General features: G+C 43.0%; 2 protein-coding genes across 2 annotated transcripts in view; one reads left to right on the plus strand and one right to left on the minus strand.

Annotated features, from left to right (window-relative positions):
* The window catches only part of LOC309813350 (uncharacterized protein), a 439,697-nt gene that overhangs the window by 341,902 nt on the left and 75,294 nt on the right, over nt 1-22,501 (minus strand). The gene's annotated exons all lie outside the window — the stretch shown is intronic.
* EIF1B (eukaryotic translation initiation factor 1B) lies at nt 1,012-3,750 on the plus strand. The gene is made up of 4 exons (XM_082638558.1): nt 1,012-1,302; nt 2,233-2,396; nt 2,612-2,713; nt 3,085-3,750. Exons 1-4 carry the CDS (start codon nt 1,272-1,274, stop codon nt 3,127-3,129), a joined length of 342 nt encoding a protein of 113 aa, XP_082494684.1. The 5' UTR covers nt 1,012-1,271; the 3' UTR covers nt 3,130-3,750.

A 22,501-nucleotide genomic window follows, 5' to 3' on the forward strand; every position in this document is an offset into this window, starting at 1 on the left:
CAAGGTTAAGAATTCCGAACTTTTAGTCTATCTCTTTGCTTCCAGAAAGCGAACCAAGTTTGACAATTGAGCACCTGCCTGGGTGAGCCCATTTCCATAGTCTCAGGTTTGTTCTCCTGTGTTTAGCTTGATAGGAAGATATTACTGTTCTGGTATCAATCAACTTTCTGTCAATTAACCTTCCTGCTCACGGTTCTGTATTTAAGTTGATGGGCTGATTTTCTGGAGTGTTCGGTCGACCTGGGGGACATACGTGGCCCCACTGGATGCCAGGCCCCTGCTGAAGGTGGGCAGTGGTTCTGAATTGTGGTCCCACACCAGTAGCATCAGCATCTCCTGGCAGCTTGTTGGATTTGCAAATTCTCGGGTCACACCCCAGACGTCCTGAAACAGAAGCTCTGGGATCTATCAGTCTGTATTTTATTAAGCCCTAGGGGAGATGCACGTTAGAGTTTGAGAACCACCGCGCTAGGGAATCGGAGGGCAGCCCAATCCTGGGCAGGAGGCTCCCACCTCAACCCTTGGTAGGGACTAACAGGGTTCCTGCAACCGGACAAGGAGGGAGGTGAGGAGGGGAGGTGCTGAGGGGCAGCCATCAAGTCGAAAGCCGGGACTAGGGACCTTGTTCTGCTCCTGTACCCCGATTTCACTTACATTACCCAAGGCCTCGAGCGAGGGTGACTGACAGAGATTATCCCCCCAGCACCGAACACTCGTTGCTGCCACTGTACCGCGAAAGAAGGAGAGTCAACGGAGAGCGTGCGAGAGCGCGGGGAGTACAGCTCTAGACCTACGAACTCTAGCCAGATGGCTCTGCAGCCCTCTGGACCCTTCCCGGCCCCGCCGCCCGCCGCTGGGGGGCGCACTCCCTGCTGGGAATTGAGGTCCCGGAAGCCCGCCCGCTCCAGGCTTTCCGGGCTCTCTTGCCTCGTGAAAACTACAAGTCCCAGGGCGCCAAGCGCGGGAGGGTCACGTGGGAGGGGCGGCGGGCGCGGCTAAATACTCTCCGTCGGCCATTTTGTCGGAGAAGTCGCAGCGCCGCCTCTTCTCTCGCGTCCTCGCATCCGTCGCTGCCGCCTCTTCCTCCGCCTCCTCCTTCGCCTCTTCCTGCCTCCTCCCGGCTTCCGCCGCCGACCCAGCCGCTTCCCAACCCCGGGGCGAAGCGTCTCCTTATTTATTTCCGTTTTCTCGCCACTACCGCCTCCTGACACGGTGATCCGGGCGGGCCCCGCAGGAATTTTATCCCCTCGCCGGCCTCACACTAGTATCGCATGTCCACTATCCAGAACCTCCAATCTTTCGGTAAGAGCGGGTCGCCCCGCCGCCCCTCCCGTTCCCCCACGTCCCCTGCGCGCCTCTCGGCCGGCAAGCCGCCGCTGCCCGCCCTCGCCGGGGCCGCTCGCCGGACCCCCGCCCCGAAAGGGCCCCGACCGCCCTCCCCGCACCCCGAGTGGGGCTTTGTTTCGGTGCCCGGAAGATGGCGACCGGGCCCCTGGCGACCCCCTCTCCGAGGACGGCCCCCGGAGCCCCGGCCGCGGGCCTCGTGCCGCCCCCTGCCCGCTCCTGGACCCTCTTGCCGCTCGCTTCTGCCCTCTGCGACCCTGTTCCGCCCGCAGACCTGCCCTGCTGATCGCCAGGGGGACGCCGGTTCGGGCTGGGGCAGCGGCGTCCATTAGCGGTCGGGGCTGTTCGTGGCTGCTCTCGGGCGCATTTAGTAAAAGATGCTGCGGATCAGGCCTCTGATCTGTTACAGGGCAGTGGGCCAGTCTTCTCTACTTGCGTAGTAATACGTAAAATTACTCTTGATATACATATATAGATCTTCTTTCGAGGCAGAGTTAGGGTTAAATGATTGGGGTGGCATCTGTGAATGTTTCTGTTGTCATCAGAATGTAATCGAGATGACGCACATTTTTATAGTGGCTCTAAAATTAAGGTCTTAAAATCTCTTTTCTCCCATTAGAGGATTGTGTTCAACGATAACATCTATAACAACGTTTTTCTGTTCCGATATCAGTGGACATACCTGTTTAAAATCTCTTTTTGTGAAAGTACCTTGTAGGTTTTATCAATACCCTACCCTTATCACTCCCCCACATCCCCACCTGCAGAAAGAAAGCAGAAGCACTAGAACCTTCTTTGCTGAGTTTCTAGATTGTAGCGTAGCTGTATCTGAAAATTACTGACTAAAAGATATTTTCTTGCTTTGGATTTTTTTGTATCCCTTTGCAGACCCCTTTGCTGATGCAACTAAGGGTGACGACTTACTCCCGGCAGGGACTGAGGATTACATTCATATAAGAATCCAGCAACGGAACGGCAGAAAGACACTGACTACTGTTCAGGGCATTGCAGATGATTATGACAAGAAGAAACTTGTGAAAGCTTTCAAAAAGGTAAAGGTGTTAGGAAGAAGAGATTAAAATATAGTTATTGACACACACCTCTAAATAGGATTACGGTTCACACTTTTTACTTGACGTCAGTGTGGGTTAAAATGATTGGACCCAAGGAAACTGTGTTCATACTCTTAATTAACATCCAGATAATCTTAGGGTGAAAGTAGAATATCATGGTATTTGACTCAGTTATGCTGAATCTACTTCTTCAGAAATTTGCCTGTAATGGTACTGTGATTGAACATCCTGAATACGGAGAGGTTATTCAGCTTCAAGGTGACCAAAGAAAAAACATTTGCCAGTTTCTCTTGGAGGTGAGTGATTGGGTGCTTTATGTACAACCTTGAGATTGCTTCTAAAATTGTATTTAAGGGCAATGTGAATTATTACCGACTTAGTAAAAAAATCATGTGAATGAAGCACATTAGTTGTACTTATTTGGGCAGGAGTACCAGTTTATTTTTTCATTAGAATGACCTGATCATTCCTGTGTCCATTTAGGATGTTTTGTGGAATGTCAGGATATTCAAATATGTGTTGAGTTTTTGTTATTAACAGTTTATGCCACAAATAGTGTTGCAGTAACCTATTAACAGTGATTCTTTTTAATGACTGCTCTGTCTTCTTAGAAATGAATTTATGTGTTACCCAGAGTGATTCTGCTAAATTAAATTTTATTTTGCAGGTTGGCATTGTCAAGGAGGAACAGCTTAAGGTTCATGGATTCTAAAATGAACCTAAATACGTGGAGAATTTCTTGAATAATTTTGTTCTCTAAACCAAGTTTGGCTGCCTTGTGAAATGATTCTCTGCAGTAAACGGACTTTTCATTTATTTAATCATTCAAACTTCCATTCACATCTGCATGATTACAGAAAACATGGGGTATGTAGGCTAGTAACACATAAGAAAATTGCAGTAAGATGGTAATGAAACCCCGTATTCATCTTAACATGTTTCCAATGGAAAATATTTTGTTTTGAGTGTTTATTTGTTTATTGTTCAGTTTATTACTTTTCACTCGATTAAATTTTTTTGTTGTATTAAACCATGTATGTTGCAGCTTAACAATAAAAAAAAATGTATGAATCCTTTTGTGAGCAGTTAGGCTCCCAAATCTAAGCAAGTAATATACACATATAGTTTGTCTTTCATTAATTGTCTCATTCTGTGTATTCTTTCCAGTTGATTTCAGATGCTGTGAAGAGCTAGAGAAGAACCTTTGTTATATATGTAATTTTGTTCTTAACTTACTTAAAAATGAGTAGAAACAGTATAAACTCAGAGCCAAGAATTTGCCGGAATGTACTGTTAAATTTTTGAAAAGAAAATGAAGCATAGTTTAAACTTACATATTAGCACAGAGAATTATTTTATTTATTTTTATTGGTTATGTTAGTGGGGTGCCAACACAAGTCTATTCCTAAATGACAGTAAAGTAGGTTCCTGACATAAAATAAATTTAGTCACAGGCAGTGCCCTGCAAGTGTGGGTGGAAGGCATTGGGGTTAGGGTTAACTTCCCTAGAGTGCTAGAAAGTGACAGAGTTGGGGTGCCAGCCAAGGGCTTCCAGCCAGAAAAGCCATGTTCTTTCACTAAGTCACGGTTTGGTATTCACCAGAGGAAGTAAGAGCCAAGGGCAGTGGTGCATGGGTGTTGGGGGTAGGGTGAGAAATAAGATAATTCGCAGTTCTTAATTACGAGATTTCTGCAGCTCATCCTCTTCAGTTCCAGACTTCTGCTTTTTATTTTATTTAATCACAGCGATTACTTGCTCAGTTACACAAGCTGTATCATTAAAACCATTTAGCCAAGGCAGAGAAATACATCTACAGTAGTCACCTCTTTATCCAAAGGGGATACATTCCAAGACCCCCAATGGATGTCTGAAACTGCAGATAGTATCAAACCCTATATATATTATATTTTTTCCTATACTAAGCGGCAGCTAGCATATACAGTGTGGATACGCTGGAGAAAGGGATGAATCATGTCTCGCCCAGATGGAGCAGAATGGTGCAAGATTCTATCTCCTCACGCTACCCAGAATAGAGCCCAATATAAAACCTATGAATTATCCCTAGGATTTTCCATCTAATATTTTTGTTTTGGACCATGGGTAACTGAAACTGCAGAAAGTGAAATCTCGGATAAGAAGGGAACTATTGTGTACATGTGTGCTTTTTAGCTTAATGCAGTGGGATAATGGTGTGAAAAATGTCACTGCATTCTGTACCAGCTTAACCTTTCCTCCTGTTTTAATGGTGCTGCTTTTGGAAAAACAAAATCAGCCCCCACAGAGTTTACCTCTGAAGGATACTTAAGTAATAGGTTTTGTTACATTCTCACCCCATCGTACCTCTAATCAAGAAAGACTGGGAATATTGAGAAGTGAGTACACCAGAATATAGTGCCAAATTTGGTAAGCTGATTTCTGGAAAACAGCAGTATAATACGACCAAGAAGATCAAGTGGCATGGGAGAATTTTCCAACTTAACTGAGAAATCCTCACTTTTCTACCTGTAACATTTTGTAATGATTCCACCTCACATTGAGAGGTGCTGTGGAAATCGTTATGAAAATGATAAAGCAGAAATTTACATTAACACGCACATTGAAGTTCATCTATGGAGATCTGAGGTAATGCCCAGAAAAGAATTGACTGTTGAGATTGATTGAACAAGAAGGTGGACAGGACAAGGCAAACCTCGTTAGATGGAAAGAAAAAGGCCCCTCCTCTTGGCCCCCACAGATAAGCTCTTGGCCATCACTTCATGTGTCAGGCCACTCCCACTAGATGGGATCAAAAGCCTTGAGTAATACTTCACTCTAGATTTTGTGAGGGTGGCACCTCTTTCTGATCCCTCAATCTTTGAGCCCCAGATACCTGATTGGACTTGTCACCTGTAGGGCAGTCCCCATCCTTGGAGCGAGAACAGTATCTTGCACCCTTGTCTTTGAGCAGTGCAATGGAAATAGCTACAGATTTCTGCAATTTTACTGAAACCAGTCAAAGTCAAATCCCCTCATGTGGGAAAGCTGTCTGGGAGCCTCAGAGATACCTAAGAACATAGCTCAACGTTCTTGTCCACTTCAGGGACTGCAACACACTTTGTCTGCAAAAAGGACTAGATGGCATTGTGTAACAGGAGGGAGAATATGCCCTACAAATGCAGTTAAAATAAGCAGCCAAACGGTATCTCCTTGTGTCTCCTGTGTGGGGAGACTGTGATCTGCAGTTTTTTTAGTGGTCTGTACTTTGACGGTGCGAAACGAAAACTACTGAGTAGAGGACTAGTAGATTGTCCCTAGACCTCTAGGTTCAGCTGAGGCCCTGGTGAAGCCAGTAGGAAACTAACCTTTGGTTGGCTGAGGCACAGCCGAGTAAACCGCTGCTATAGCAACGATGTCTTCTGCCCTCAATCTTGTCCCCACAAGATCTGGGCCCCACACAAGGCAGAGGAAAGCCTGGGGGTGCAGCCTGCTCTTCCTGTTCAGGAACTCAAGTAAGAGCTGTTCTCTGAACCACCCTAGAAAGGGGGCAGCTCTGATCTTATGGAAGGAATAGTTCTAGTTCCAATCAGGATGCAGTTAACCAAAATAACTTGAGACAAACAGAATGGTAACAGACTTCTGTGTGCCTCCTGTCACCAGCTGGGCTGCAGCTAAAGGAATGGGCAGTTAGAACTCAGGAAAAGTCAGCTCATTAGATTGCCCACATAAACTTGTTCCACTGGGCCTGTGAGGTTTCCCCACACCAAGCCAGAATTCCATGTGGGAAGGAAATGAGGCAGGCATGGCCCTGCCTTATCTAAAAACAAAGAATTCTCACTTGCAGTGGACAGCAACCAACTGCCCTTGCTTGACAGGCAGGCGATAGCCAGGCAATGTTGTGCTTGTCTGGGATCAAGGGGCCAAGTGAATCAGCCAGAATTAAGCAGGAACAAAACCATGTAAGGCGCCTTCAGCATTGACAGCTCCTTTCACAAGGTTATGCGGGCCTTTAACTCCCTTTTCATCTGGATAGTGGAAACTTGGAAAAGGAAAAGTCATAAACCAGAGGAATGGCTGTATTTCTTCACTCCTGGAAAACCATTCAGGGTGGAACTACTGCCAGTAGAGGAGGGAATACCAAGCTGCCCTTGGATGTTCCTAATCCAGGCATTGTTGTGTCAGATGACATGGCGGCCTGTGGGGATTCTCTGGCCTATATGGGGAACTTAAAGGGCAATTTAAACTCAGCATTGGCAGTGAGGATGCCAGTGTGAGGTGGGTGGCTCACCCATTAGCTCATAAGTCTGATTTTGAACCTAGCAGGAGAAACAATAGATCTGCCCATGAACTGAGGGCATGATCTGAATCGTGGTGCCTTCATCCCAAACCAGTGAACAACCTGCAGACTACTTTTCATGCAGAAAGCAATTTCATAGAGATAAGCACCATTCATTCAATGCACAAAGGGGACTAAAGTTCAAATCCCCTGATGGGAATTTAAGTGATCTTAACCCCCAAGCTGAGCTACTGCTGCAGCCCTCTGCTCTATCCTGAAGGGTCTCTGAGCCGACAGAATGGTCCAGAAGGAAACTAGCTGTAACCCCCAGGTTTGTCTCCATGTGTCTTTCGTCCATTATCAGGACCCGAGGCCCACCTCCTCAGTCACTGGGCAAGGAACAACATAAAGGAGAGCGGAAATAAAATCAGAAAGTACTTTAATCCATGTCGATCATGACAAATTCCATGGGGGAAACATCACCAAGGATTTAGAGAGCAGTATACTTCCTTGAAGTAGGAAAAAGGCCCATCTACTCCCTGGTCACAAACATCCACAATGAGTGCCTAATTGCCATTAACTTGCTAACAACTCAGGAAACATTAGCCTGATATTCAGATTAAACTATGAGAATCAGTAGCAACCTACTCGATAAACTAAGATGGCTGAAATGAAACAACATAGGGTATATAGGGGATGATTCTTGGAAGTAAGGACTAGAAAGGGTGGGAAGAGGGAGGGGATGATTAGAGCAAGTATGTAGTCCTTCCACACCCCCTTGTGGCCATTTTAAAAACTTGATTGTTCTTGGCAGTTCTCAGTAAATTACAGGAGGTTTAGGTTGTTGCAGGCATAATTAAAGCACCAGCTGACAGGTTTAATTTTGTCATCCCTCAAATGTTATGCAGAAATTGATCTAGCCAATGCCTTATTATTGCAATCCATAGAAATCGATTGCAGTTTGCTTTTACCTGGGAGAGAGAAGAAAATGCTTTCATGGTCTTGCCCTGTGGATGTATAAAGCCATCTCACCTACTATCTAGCACAGTGTTATTAGAAGGAATTTAATTCAAGTGTAAATAGAGACATCTGTTTATGGCCTCCAGAGAATGGATGATTAAGTTAGAAAACAATCAAGGCTCCTGCTAAATTGTTACCTGTTGAGGAATACAATCTGGAGTTTTACACACACAGACACACACACACACCCCCCGTAAATGCACAGTGCTCTCAATTTAAACCTCTGTCTTAGACCAATACACAGGTAAGTGTGCCTTTTTGGCTACTGGAGTCACACCCACTTAGAGGGTCACTTGAACATTAGCAACTTTTGCCTGGGAAAAGCAGTGACTGGACTCCCTTAAAGACCTAGCGTCCACAATGATGCCACTGCGTTAGGCCTAAACAACCCAGAACAGGACTCACTTGGCAGATTAATCATTAGTAATATACTCACTTGGAGAGCCTCTGGCAGATCTCACCTTCACAAGGTGAGGGAAGCCTAATGGAAGCTCAATGGTAACCTGGGAATTGTACTTTAGGGATTTGATTCTACATGAATCAAGGACAGCATCACAAGATGGGCATCTGACCAGGGAATCCCCCCAGGGAGATATTGGGAGGTATTACATCAGAAAATGTATTATCTCTAACAATAAATCCTTTGACCCTTCCACATTTTTTTTTTTTGCTGTACACGGGCCTCTCACTGCTGTGGCCTCTCCCATCGCGGAGCACAGGCTCCGGATGCGCAGGCCCAGCGGCCATGGCCCACGGGCCCAGCCGCTCCGCAGCACGTGGGATCCTCCCAGACCGGGGCACGAACCCGTGTTCCCCGCATCCGCAGGCGGACTCCCAACCACTGCGCCACCAGGGAAGCCCTGACCCTTCCACATTTTTACCAAGCATTGTCCCTCATTTTCTCACTTCCCTTGCAATAAAAGTAAAAACGGCTAACCTCTTTTTAACGTTTGTAACACAGAGTTCTGAATAACTTACATATATTGGCTCATGCAGTTCTCAAAGACTTCATGACCCAGCACAGCTCCTTTGGCTTACCATCATAATTACCTCCTTGCAAATACCCTCATCTCCTCTGATCTTGCCTCCTTCCTTTATACTCATTTGTCAAAACCGCAACCCTTGTTAAACTCAACGACTGGCTCAATACCTGCACAGGACAGCTGATGGCTGCTGAAGGAAAACAATCGTTCTTTTCCCTCTCCCTTCACCCCCATCCTCCACCTTACACAGCTGAAGGCTTTGCCTCATCCATCGTTGACGTATTTGAAATTGCTTCATTTTTCCATCTCTAAATCTTCTCATCTAGGGCAACTGTGCATACTGTCTTCTTTCCTGCTTATAATGGATGAAGGGTACTTGCTCCCATTAAAACCAACCCTTCAATTTGTATCCTGAGCACGGTCCCCTCTTCTCCATGAATTATCACTGTAATTACCCTCGTTTTTCTGAATCATCAATTTTTTCCTCCCTACTGAATCCTTTTCATCACACAGAAATATCCCCTAATATTTCCCATCTTTCAAATACAGGCATACCTCAGAGATATTGTGGTTCTTTCCAGCCCACTACAATAAAATGAATATTGTAATAAGGAGAGTACCACCATGCAGCCACTATGAAAAACAGTATGGAGGTTCCTGAAAGAACTAAAAATAGAGCTGACATATGATCCAGTAATCCCACTCCTGGGCTATATCCAGATGAAACTGTAATTCAAAAAGATACATGCACCCCTATGTTCATAGCAGCACTATTTACAATAGCCAAGACATGGAAACAACCTAAATGTCCATCGGCAAATGAATAGATAAAGAAGATGTGGTATATATATACAATGGAATATTACTCAGCCATAAAAAAGAATGAAATAATGCCATCTGCAGCAATGTGGATGGACCTAGAGATTATTATATCAAGTGAAGTCAGAAAGAGAAAGACAAACACCATATGATATCACTTATATGTGGAATCTAAAATATGACACAAATGAACATATCTCTGAAACAGAAACAGACTCACAGACATAGAGAACAGAATTGTGGTTGCCAAGAGGGAGGGGAGGTGGAGGAGGAATGGAGTGGGAGTTTGGGATTAGCAGATGTAAACTATCATATATAGGATGGATAAACAACAAGGTCCTACTGTAAAGCACAGGGAACTATATTCAATATCCAGTGATAAACCATAATGGAAAAGAATATAAAAAAGAATATATATGTATAACTGAATCACTTTGCTGTACAGTGGTAATTAACACAACATTGTAAATCAACTTCAATGAAGTTAAAAAATAAACACTAGAATCTTAACAAATATTTAAAAAAAGAGAGTACCATGAATTTTTTTGTTTTCCAATATGTAGAAAAGTTATACCTATACTATACTGTAGTCTATTAAGAGTGCAATAGTATTATGCCTAAAAAACTATGTATATACGTTATTTTAAAATACTTTATTGCTAAAAAGTGTTAACCATCACCTGAGCCTTCAGTGAGTCATAATCTTTTTCCAATAGTAACATCCATCACTGATCACAGATCACCATAACATATATAATAATAATGGAAAAGTTTGAAATATCGTGAGAACTACCAAACAGTAACACAGAGACACAAAGTGAGCAAATGCTATTGAAAAAATGGCTCCAATAGACTCTCACCAAAGTGAGTACAGAGGGAACACACCTCAACACAACGAAGGTCGTTCATGGCAAATCCACAGCTAACATCATACTGAACAATGAAAAGCTGAAATCTTTTCCTTTAGAATTAGTAACAAGACAAGGATGCCCACTCTTACCACTTGTGTTCAACATAGTATTAGAAGTCCTAGCCACAGCAATCAGACAAGAGAAAAATAAATAAATAAAAGGCATCCAAATTGGAGAGGAAGAAGTAAAACTGCTACTGTTTGCAGATGACATGATACTATATATAGAAAACATTAAAGATGCCACCAAAAAACTATTAGAACTAATAAGTGAATTCAGCAATGTTGTAGAATACAAAATTAATATATGGAAATCTGTTACATTTCTATATACCAATAACATACTATCAGAAAGTGAAATCAAGAAAACAATCCCATTTACAATCATGTCAAAAAGAATAAAATACCTGAAAATAAATTTAACCAAGGAGGAGAAAGACCTATGCTCTGAAAACTGTAAGACACTGATGAAAGAAATTGAAGATGACACAATAAATGGAAAGGTATACTGTGCTCATGGAGCAGGAGAATTAATATTGTTAAAATGTCCATACTACCCAAAGCAATCTACAGATTCAGTGCAATCCCTATCAAAATACCCATGGCATTTTTCAGGAACTTGACTAAATTATCCTATAATTTATATAGAACCACAAAAGACACTGATTAGCCAAAGCAATACTGAGAAAGAAGAACAAAAATGGAGGCATCATCATCCCTGATTTCAAACTATACTACAAAGCTATACTAATCAAAGCAGTAAGATACAGACACATTGATCAAGGGAACAGAATAGAGAGCCCAGAAATAAACCCCCACACATATAGTCAGTCAATGACAAAGGAGGCAAGAATATACAATGGGGGAAAGACAGTCTCTTCAATAAGTGGTGTTGGGAAAACTGGACAGCTACAAGTGAAAGAATGAAACTAGATCTTTTTACTTTATTTATTTATTTATAATTTTTTTTTTTTTTTTGGCTGTGTGTGTCTTCGTTGCTGTGCACGGGCTTTCTCTAGTTGCGCCGAGCAGGGGCTACTCTTCATTGCAGTGCGCGGGCTTCTCGTTGGGGTGGCTTCTCTTGTTGCAGAGCACGGGCTCTAGGCACACAAGCTCAGTAGTTGTGGTATGCAGGCTCAGTAGTTGTGGCTTGTGGGCTCTAGAGCACAGGCTCAATAGTGGTGGCACACAGGCTTAGCTGCTTCACGGCATGTGGGATCTTCCCGGACCAGGGCTCAAACCCATGTCCCCTGTATTGGCAGGCGGATTCTTAACAACTGCGCCACCAGGGAAGCCCAAATTAGACCATTTTTTCACATCATACACAAAACTAAATTCAAATGAGTTAAAGAATTAAATGTAAGACCTGAAGTTATAAAAAAATCCTAAAAGAAAACATAGGTGGTAAGCTCTTTGACTTTTGTCTTGGTGTGGAATTTTTGGATCTGTCCCCAGAAGTGAAGGCAACAAAAGCAAAAATAAACAAGTGGGACTACACTAAACTAAAAAGCTTCTGCACAGAAAAGAAAACTATCTACAAAATCAAAAGGCAACCTATTGAATGGGAGAAGATATTTGCAAATCATATATCCAATAAAGGGTTAATATCCAAAATATATTAAGAATTCAAACAACTTAATATCAAAAACAAACAAACAATCCAATTTTAAAACTGGGCAGAGGATCGAGACATTTTCCCAAAGGCACAGAGATGGTCAACAGGCACATGCAAAGATGTTCAACATCACTAATTATCAGGGAAATGCAAACCAAAACCACAACGAGACATCACCTCACACCTGTGAGAATAGAGAGGGTGTGGAGAAAAGGGAACCCTCATACACTGTTGGTGGGAATGTAAATTGGTGCAGCCACTATGCAAAACAGTATGGAGGTTCCTCAAAAAATTAAAAATAGAGCTACCGTACAATCCAGCAATTCCATTCCTGGGTATTTATCCAAAGAAAATGAAAACACAATTTGAAAAGATATATGCATACCTATGTTCACTGCAGCAGAGTTTACTACAGTCAAGATATGGAAGCAACCTAAGTGTCCATCAATAGATGAATGGATAAAGAAGAGGTGATATGTATATATACAATGGCACCCTCCTCAAGCTGGATCATCTTCACTGCGTCTGTCACTCTCCTCAACTAGTGTATTTGGAGATAACAGGTGTTAACGTAGTTCTTTGAAGATAGTGCTTCTTTTTCACTTTCTAATTCTCTTTGTTGCTTCTCTTTGTTATAGTGTGGCACGGATATGTTTTGTAAATTTACTAAGTTGAAAAAAAATAGTAGCTTCAGTACAAGCACATGGCCAATAGATAATGCTACTGACCTGTTTAAAGCCAGCCCTTATATTTCCTACATAGTCATCTAGTTTGTTTGCTTGCATTTGAGTTTGTTTTAGAGAAAAGACCTAAAAATGAGAAGAGATGGAGAGGTTCTACGATACTGGCTAAACTCTCAAATGCTCCAGGCACTCAAGAAAAAAACATAATAAAAACTTTGGTTTAAAAAATGCAGAAAAATGTCCCTCTGGGGACTTATTCCAGAGGTCCAAGACCCCAGGAGGAAGAAGCATTTGCTGCCCTGTGTCGTGATGTCGGAGTGGCCTGCTCAGCCATCCTCTGGAGATGCCTCCCTTGGCGCAATGGCCTGGCTGACTTGCTTTGGACTGCAGAGGAGCAGCCTCCCGGAACTCACTTTCAAGGGTTAGAAAAGTTCAGGTCTTTGGTTGGGAACGATCTTCCACCAGAATGAGACTGAACGTGGAACTGATGGTATCTGAGAGAGGATATGTGTCTTCCTTGGAGCAATAAATACAACTTTCTGGAATGAAACTTGAATGAATTTCATTTGAATAAAATTGCACGTCGAAGGCCTTAAAATGTTCAGATCTCCCACCTTCAGGTATTTTTTAAAGGAACTCATCAGAAGAGAGTGTTAGGAACAATGGAAAGGTTTTGATAGTTTGTTTATTTATGGCTGTGCGGCACGTGAGCTCTTCGTTGCGGTGCGTGGGCTCCTCTCTAGTTGTGGCACACAGGCTCCAGAGCACGTGGGCTCTGTAGTTTGCAGCACTCAGGCTCTCGTTGAGGTACCCAGGCTCTGCAGTTGTGGCACACAGGCTTAGCTGCCCCAGGGCATGTGGGATCTTAGTTCCCTGACCAGGGATCAAACCCACGTCCCCTGAATTGGAAGGCAGATTCTTTACCACTGTACCACCAGAGAAGTCCCTTTTGACAGTTTTTTGTTTTTCCTTTTTTAACATCTTTATTGGAGTATAATTGCTTTACAATGTTGTGTTAGTTTCTGCTGTATAACAAAGTGATTCAGCTATATGTATACATATGTTCCCATATCTCTTCCCTCTTGCATCTCTCTCCCTCCCACCCTCCCTATCCCACCCCTCTAGGTGGTCACCAAGCACCAAGCTGATCTCCCAGTGCTATGTGGCTGCTTCCCACTACCTATCTATTTTACATTTGGTAGTGTATATATGCCACTCTCTCACTTTATCCCAGCTTACACTTCCCCCGCCCCGTGTCCTCAAGTCCATTCTCTAAGTCTGCGTCTTTATTCCTGCCCTTTTGACAGTTTTAAGAAGGTGATTTGGCCATGGGCCCATGAGCCCCATAAGTACCCCAAATTTGTCGATCTAGCCATTTCTTATACCCATGAGATCCCTGAGGGAGCCATGTACGTAAGGAACAAGGGATATGTAGGACACAAAATTACTGCTTGGTCACTGTGCACCTTGTGCCTGCACCTCGTTCTGCAGGTCTTCAGGGAGTCTTGCTCTTAGTTCCTGGCCCTAGTTTCCTTCTCCCAAGTCCAGCTTCTGAATGAAGAACAGAGGGACACATGAGATGGAGAGATGGCCAGATTCCCCCCGAGACCAGGTTTCCCTGAGTGGTTGAGAGGAGACCACTGCAGAGAGAGGCTGTTTTACCAGCTTACCAACTTTTACCAGCTATGGTTGGTCCCATGGAATGTCACCCTCCACCCCAACCACCCAAAAATCTCATTATTAGACTAGAGCAGAGGCTGACTCACCTTGAAATACATGCACTGAAGCTTCAGGGCCCTCACCTGAAGAGGGCTCCTCCAGGTTCCTGAGCCCAGATTTGTATTCGTATGTTTTATTTTTCCTTTCTTAAAGAATGTCTCTAAAACTGTATAAGCAACAGGTCCCTGCAGACCAGGGATGTTCCTGCTCTCAGAAATCTGAGTTGGGAAACTGGGAAATAATCAAGCAGTGAGTAGCAGGCACTGTGGCTTTCTGAAAGGAGGCATGCTAGAGGTCCTGAGGGGAGCAGGAGCAGTGGGCAAGCCAAAGCTTTGTCTAAGCTGGAATGATGAGGCCTCAGTAAGTAGGGAGGGCTACAATGAAGGTGAAAGTGCCTCCCAGGGTTGGGGTGGGGAGTAAATGAGTAAATGAGATGATGTGTATAAAGGTCTGAGCATGTGCTCTACAGAGTCAATGCTTGTTAAACTTTATTACTATTATTATCACTATTACTATGATTATTATTATTTGCATTGTTACCATGTTACTGCGAAGATCTGCAACGTCCAGTTGCTGAGGTCCCTGGAGCTTCCGTGGACCCAGTTTCAGTCACTTCTAAGGCCTGGCACAACTAAGGTTTCTTTTGCTAATTTCCATGAAAGTCTGTCTCCTTGTATTATTTATTTTATTTTTTTTTTTTGCGGTACGCAGGCCTCTCACTGTTGTGGCCTCTCCTGTTGCAGAGCACAGGCTCCGGACACGCAGGCCCAGCGGCCATGGCTCACTGGCCCAGCCGCTCCGCGGCATGGGGGATCCTCCCAGACTGGGGCACAAACCTGAGTCCCCTGCATCGGCAGGCGGACTCCCAACCACTGCGCCACCAGGGAAGCCCATGTCTCCTTGTATTCTTGTGATAAATTCCCATCTTGCAGTAGATAAGGCCTAACTCTGGCAGGCACCATCTCACTGGCACCTCCAGCAAGGTAAGGCAGGTGACCTAAGCCCCATTTCACAGGTGAGGAGACTGTGGCTCCAGGAGCTTCTAGGCCTCACAGAAAGTTCCAGAGCCAGTGTGTGATGAGGCCAACACTTGACCTAGATAGAAGGTGCTTTTTCTGATCGTCCAGTGACCTCTCTGAGCAGTTAGGTCAGCTTGGCAGTGGCTTTAAAAACCACCCAGTGGTTTGGACAGTCATCTCCGTGGCACCTTCCTTGCTTGGGTTCCATGTACATATAAAAGTGCCTTTACTTCTTTCTTAATTTTGTTTCCCAAGTGAGTAGCCCCTCCCATTGGTCCTCTTATTCAGTCGGCTTTAGGTGGTTTGTGAGAGTGTGGGCAGTGTGGACCAGTACACCCCGGCTCTGCTCTGGATGGAAATCCAAAGCCGCAGAACTGAGTGCACCCCCTCCACTCCATGCCCACACCCACAGCAGGTCATCAGACTAAGTGTTCCTTGATACCCATGAGAGTCAGGTCTGTCCCCAAGAAACCTTTTCCACCTGGTCTTTTAAAAATGGCTGCTTGAGGGGCCCAGGATGGGAAGACTTCAAGGCTTGGGAACCAATTTGATTATTAACCTGAGAAACCACTCTGCATTTGCTACCCCAGACTCTCCCCACACTGGTTCTCTGTGTTTTCATTACCATATCCTTCAACATCTTTTTATCCCCTTTTCAAGAGAAAAAGAAAGGTGTCCCACAAAATTGCCAGGGGAACTGATTACACACAAGCCCGGGAGGGAGGTTCAATGTTACCAGGAGTCCTTGTGCTGCCCTTTCGAATGCTCGCCTGCACTAGCGACCCAAGAAGAAACAGGCAGCCCCATCTACAGTAGAGTTTCACCTTTAATTAAACTTTAATTCATTCATGCCTCGTCCCTGGGGTCACATGCTGCTGGGAATCAGCGCCAAGTAACCTGGACTCAGGCCAGGGCCTCACAGAACACGCAGAGGCATCATTGAGTAAAAATAGCTTTTCCTGACTATTAAATCCAATGATCTACTCAGGGGGTCAAAGAGAACACTCCCAAAGGAATCCCCTGGAGCTGCCTATGGGCAAAGAAGACAGACGCTTTCATAAACGCCCCCACACCAACACACACACACACACACACACATGAACAAATTGTGATTATACAGTTATCCATTTAAATTCATCTCATTTCCGGTGGAAGCCGCTGCTAATAGTTTGCATCTATACAGTTTTCCTTCAAAGTGGGATTATACCGTACGTATTGTCTTGTAATCTGATTTTTTTTAACTTCATAGTATATCATGAACATTTTCCCATGCCATTAGACATTGATATGACTAGTTACAGTCACATTGTATTTTCCATAGATGCTAGCACAAGCATATTATAATCCCATCCCACATGCTCTTCCTGCAATGTGACATTGACACGCCTCCATCGAGAGGTGGCATCTTTGTTTCCTTCCTTTCAACCCAGCCAGACTTTTGTAACTATCACAATAAGTAGAATGTGGCATAGGCGATGCCGTGTGACTTCCACAGCAGGTCATAAAAGGCAATATGGCTTCTGCCTGGCTCTCCTTTCTTTTCAATCTTGGAACCAAGCCACCACATGGTGAGAAGTCCAAGCTACATGGAAAGGCCACATGTGATTGTTCCAGCAGACACACCCAGTTAGGTCTCTAGCTGATTATCAGTGTCTGCCAATATGAGAGCAAACAAGCCTTCAGATCATTCCAGCCTTTAAGTTCTCCAGCTGAGGCTCCAGACAACACAGAGCAGAGATAAGCCATCTCCACTCTGTCCACAGAAACCATGAGTGATAATAAAGGATATGGTTAGATAACTAAACAGTGTTGCATTGCATGAATATATAATAATTCCCCTTTCTTGGGCTCCAGATTGTCTACATTTTTTTTGTTATTATAAATAACACTGAAATGGGCCTCCAGATAGCTGACTCTTTGCCTAATTAATCAACTATATCTTAAGAATAAATTTAAAGAAGTGCAATATCTAGGTCAAAGGCTATGATCATTTTACCAGGAAGCAATGACTGAGTCAATTTACACTCCCACCAATAGTGTATGAGAGAATGTGAAAGCATCCAGTGTGTTATTCTTAGTCACCATCCTCTGGCAACTGCACATTCCTTTTCCTCAAACTGTCATCATCACCTCTGTTGACCACCTTTTCAAGTATACAGTTCTGGGGTTCAGAAACAAATTAGTGGATGCCATGTTGGGAGTTGCTCAAGGCAAGAAGTGGATGGGAGCTGCTGGTGGTGTGACCATGGAGCCCAGCAGAATTGCTGAGAACAAGGGGTCCTAGGGGCTGCCAAGGCTGATCACACTACAGACCAAAGGCTTCTCCTGACCTGATGAAGCATGAATTGTACAGCGGAATTAGTCTCAGCCTGAGGCAAGAGGGCTGGCCTTTTATACCCCATGTCAGTCACTCATTGACTGTGGGCTGCCCTGGGTGGACTGAGGGGGTGTAATATTCCAAGCCAGATGGCTCCTGCCTGGCAGAGCAACTCTCTGAAGCGGGCAGTTGTGAATAATTAATCACCAGTACTCCCAGCTGCTGGGGTTGCGTCCACTGGCCTTGTGGAGGCATCTGGGTGGGACACCAACAGCGTCCACTACAGAGAGGATGATGTTGATTACATTTTTTCATTATGTAAAATGCAATGCCTATCTATCTGGATAGCAGCTTTTATTCAATTATTTATTTAATTATTCAATTAGTTAAATAATATGACCAAAGAGCAAAATAATATCAATATTAATAATAAGATGGGGAGATGAATTAAAACTATCTTTAAGACTTTTGTAGGACCTTGGTGATTCTTCTAGGGAAAATAATAAGAAAATTAAGTCCACATTGTAAGCTGAGTCTTTCTCAGCAATGCCCAGGGTAGTGAGTGCACTTAAGGGAATGAGGCTGAATACTGTAAATTGTGCTCGGTAGCTGGAGAGTGCCACATCTACCAGGAAATCTTTGCTTCCTAAAAATGGAAAGTCAGGACAATTATAGCCATTAATCATGTGTAACTGAAAGCTTGTAAGAGAGCAAAATGGGAGTTGAAAACTCCAAATCTAATTTGTCAGTAATGGACAAAAATTATGTCCATTGGGACATCCATTGCAGATAAACAATGAACAGTATTGGTCCAAATCTATGCTTTCTTCAATTTAAATTGACTTTGCTCATTAGGAACTGCAGCTTCATCGACTGCAAAAATTTTACAAGCATTAAGGAGACGTCAAACCAACTCAAAGCCTTGGGAGCTCAGAGTGAGCAGTCCTACTGTGGTCAGAGCTGGGGATTAGAGGTCTGCACTACTATAAGAAATGGCCTGGCTTGGTTTTTGTGTTGAGGAACTGAAACAAACACACAACCATTTCCCCCTACACACACAGAACTTACTGTCTACTTTAACATGACTTTACTATTCCATCGTATGGATTAGTATAACTGCCATGCCAGGAGACTCCTGCTCACGAAAATAATGTGAAAGTTCACTACATGACCCTCCCAGAAGACACATCAATGCCTCTACAGGAAGCATCAACAGACAGCTTACTCCCTAAGATTCTTCGAATCCCTCACCTCAAATTCCTTACCTTGCTGTTGCCACCAATTCTAAACCACTAGTCATGATCTTTACCCAATCCTGATCAAGCATCACACTGAAAGACCCGCTTTGATAAAACTTTCGATTCTCAATAATATCCAGCTTTGCCTTTGCCCCTTGAAGACACAGCCAAAGTTCTGTTGCAGTGGTGCTGGTGTTCTCCCTTCCAGGGTGAGCAATCAATTTAGCATTGTCTTATCAATAGGTTGCGTTGGTGATATTTGGGGAGCTTGCATTTGACAGTGTTTAATCGCTGTAGCTTTTCTCAGGCATAAATCTTAGTTCTTGCTTCTCTCTCATCATCTGTCTCTTACTCTCATTTCTTTCCCTGCCCTTAATATTGTGGTGTTTTCCATTTTACTCTAAGCTCCCTTGAAGAAAACAACAAGGAGATAAATAAATTTCAAGAGTAGGTAAAAGATAGAGAAAGACAAATATCACATGATATCACTCACATGTAGAATTTAATTTTTAAAAAATGGTATAAATGAACTTCTTTACAAAACAGATATCCCCAATCCAACTACTTCTCTCTACCTCTACTGCTGCCACCCTGATCCAAGCCACTATCATCTCCCACCTGAACAATGATAATAACCTCCTAACCATCTCCCAGCCTCCACTCGTGTCTCCCTACAGTCAAATCTTCATCAAGTCATCAGTGTGAGTCCTGAAAAGCTGAGATCATGACATTCCTCTGTCCAAACCCATTTCACTAACAGTGCAAGTCCTGCAAAGCCCTACAAAGCCCTTCAGGAAGTGTGCACACCTGCATACACACATACCTCCTCGACCCTCACATTTCAAGTAGGCCTTCCCTGACCACCCTACATTAAATTGCAATCTGTGCCCCCATCCCATTTACCTTACTCTACTATCTTGGAAAACATTTGTCACTTTCCATAGCACATGTAATGTTAATTTAAAATTTGCTTATTCATTGTGAGTATTGCTCATCACCTGCTTCCTCTTGCTTAAATGAAAACTTCACATGGGCAAGGATCTTTGTTTTGTTCACTCTTGGATCCTAAGAATCTAGAACAGTGCCTGACACACCATAGGCCCTCACTAAATATTTGTTGAATGCATATGCACTTTTTTCTTGCTAGGATGAAACATCAGCAAATTTTGACCATTAGGTCACAAAGGGAATGTTGACAAATTTCAAAAAGCGGAAATTATAAGGATCAAAATGTAATATAATTACAAATTAATAACTAAATAATGCTTTAAAAATCTTTCTACTTCGATATTTTAAAATATTTTGACTTCTTTCTTTTCTTCTTCCTTTCTCTCTCCCTAGCTCAACTTGCCCTGTAGCCTCCCAACAAACTTGTGATTCCCCAGGGACACTCCGTGTTTTGTTCTACCAACAGCCACTCACACCCTAATACAGAGTACAGTTTGTTCATTAGATCATTGGCTCAATGACGGAGAAAATTGAAGAGGAGGTGAGGCACAGTGTTCTGCGTAGGGACAGTGAGTACTTTGTTCCAATCTAAGATATGATGTGCCCTGCAGCAGGGAGTCAGGCAAAGAGCCCACACCTGGAGACTGGACTGGGCTTTTCACACTGGCTATGAGCACTGGTCCATCTCTGTGTAAGATGGTTATATGGTCCATAGGTCTCCAAGAGCAGTTGTGGCCATGGGACTTCTGATTCTCATCATGTTCTCTTTCATTTTACTTTACTGAATACATTTTTAAAATTGAAGCATACATTCAGAAAAATGTATAAATCATAAGTGAATACCTCTGCTATGGACTGAATTGTATCCTCCCCCACTAAAAATTCATATCTTGAAGCCCTAATCTCCAATGTGACTGTATTTGGACATAGGGCCTGTGAGTTGCCATATGGTCCATATGGATCATATATATATATATTAGAGTTGCCATATGATCCAGCAATCCCACTCCTGGGCATATACCCAGAAGAAACCGTAATTCAAAAAGATACATGCAGCCACGGGTTCGAGCCCTGGTCCAGGAAGATCCCACATGCTGCGGAACAACAAAGCCCGTGCACCACAACTACTGAACCTGCGCTCTAGAGCCAGTGAGCCACAACTACTGAGCCCACGTGCTACAACTACTGAAGCCTGCATGCCTAGAGCCCATGCTCCGCAACAAGAGAAGCCACTGCAATGGGAAGCCCGTACACCACAACGAAGAGTAGCCCCCGCTCACCACAACTAGAGAAAGCCTGCGCACAACAATGAAGACCCAACACAGCCAAAAATAAATAAATTAAATAAATAAAATTTAAAAGAAAAGATACATGCACCCCAAAGTTCATTGCAGCATTGTTTACAATAACCAAGACATGGAAGCAACCTAAATGTCCATCAACAGAGGAATGGATAAAGAAGATGTGGTACAGATATACAATGGAATATCACTCAGCCATTAAAAAGAATGAAATAATGCCATTTGCAGCAACATGGATGGACCTGGAGATTATCACACTAAGTGAAGTAAATCAGACAAAGTCAAATATCATATGATATCGCTTATATGCGGAATCTTAAAAAAATGATACAAATGAACTTATTTACAAAACAGAAACAGACTCACAGACTTAGAGAATGAACTTATGGTTACCAGGGGGCCAGGGTTGGTCGGGGGAGGGATAGATTGGGAGTTTGGGATTAACATGTACACACTGCTATATTTAAAATAGATCTCCAACAAGGACCCACTGTATAGCACAGGGAACTCTGTTCAATACTCTGTAATAACCTAAATGGGAAAATAATTTGAAAAAGGATAGATACTTGTATATGTATAACTGAATCACTTTGCTGTACACCTGAAACTAACACAACATTGTTAATCAACTATACTCCATAATAAAATTAAAGTTAAAAAAAAAAGAAATAGTCCCAGAGAACACACACACACACACACACACACACACACACACATTAGGATCAGCGATAGAGAAACAACTGCAAATATGGAAGAGTTTTCTAAAGGATGAATCAATGATGTGAAATGTTATATGAATAAATAAGGAAAACTACAGCAATTGGATAATTTTTAGGGCAATACAGATGATAAAAATTGATTTAAGAAAAATAAAACAACCTAAAAAGAAAAAGCAGTCAAAGATCTACCCTAAACAATGTACCTGGGGCTAAATGATTAAATAGGACCAGCAAATTTTCATGTTACATAAATTATTCTATAGCACAGAAAAAGATGGACATCTCCCCAACTCGTTTATGATCGTGGCATAAATCTGATATCAAAATTAGTGAATTAGAAGAAAGGGATCTATCAGTTTTACTTAGGAATATGGATGAAAAAATATCCTAATAAAATACTAGCAAGTTGAGCTTGGCAGTGGATTAAAAGAATAATATATTGTGGGTTTATTCTAGAAATGGAAAGATGATTGAACATTGAGATATCTATTACTGTAATTCAGTACAGTAAGAGATTAAAGGGGAAAAATATCATTATCT

Source organism: Mesoplodon mirus (genome assembly GCF_964341445.2).
Source record: "Mesoplodon mirus genome assembly, chromosome: 12".
Lineage (NCBI taxonomy): Eukaryota > Metazoa > Chordata > Mammalia > Artiodactyla > Ziphiidae > Mesoplodon > Mesoplodon mirus.

Excerpts from the sequence above, each read along its gene's own strand:
- EIF1B (XM_082638558.1), top strand. The coding sequence starts at position 1,272 with ATGTCCACTATCCAGAACCTCCAATCTTTCG. Across the intron at positions 2,397-2,611 it reads TTGTGAAAGCTTTCAAAAAG|AAATTTGCCTGTAATGGTAC; the intron begins GTAAAGGTGTTA and ends CTACTTCTTCAG. Across the intron at positions 2,714-3,084 it reads TTTGCCAGTTTCTCTTGGAG|GTTGGCATTGTCAAGGAGGA; the intron begins GTGAGTGATTGG and ends TTTATTTTGCAG.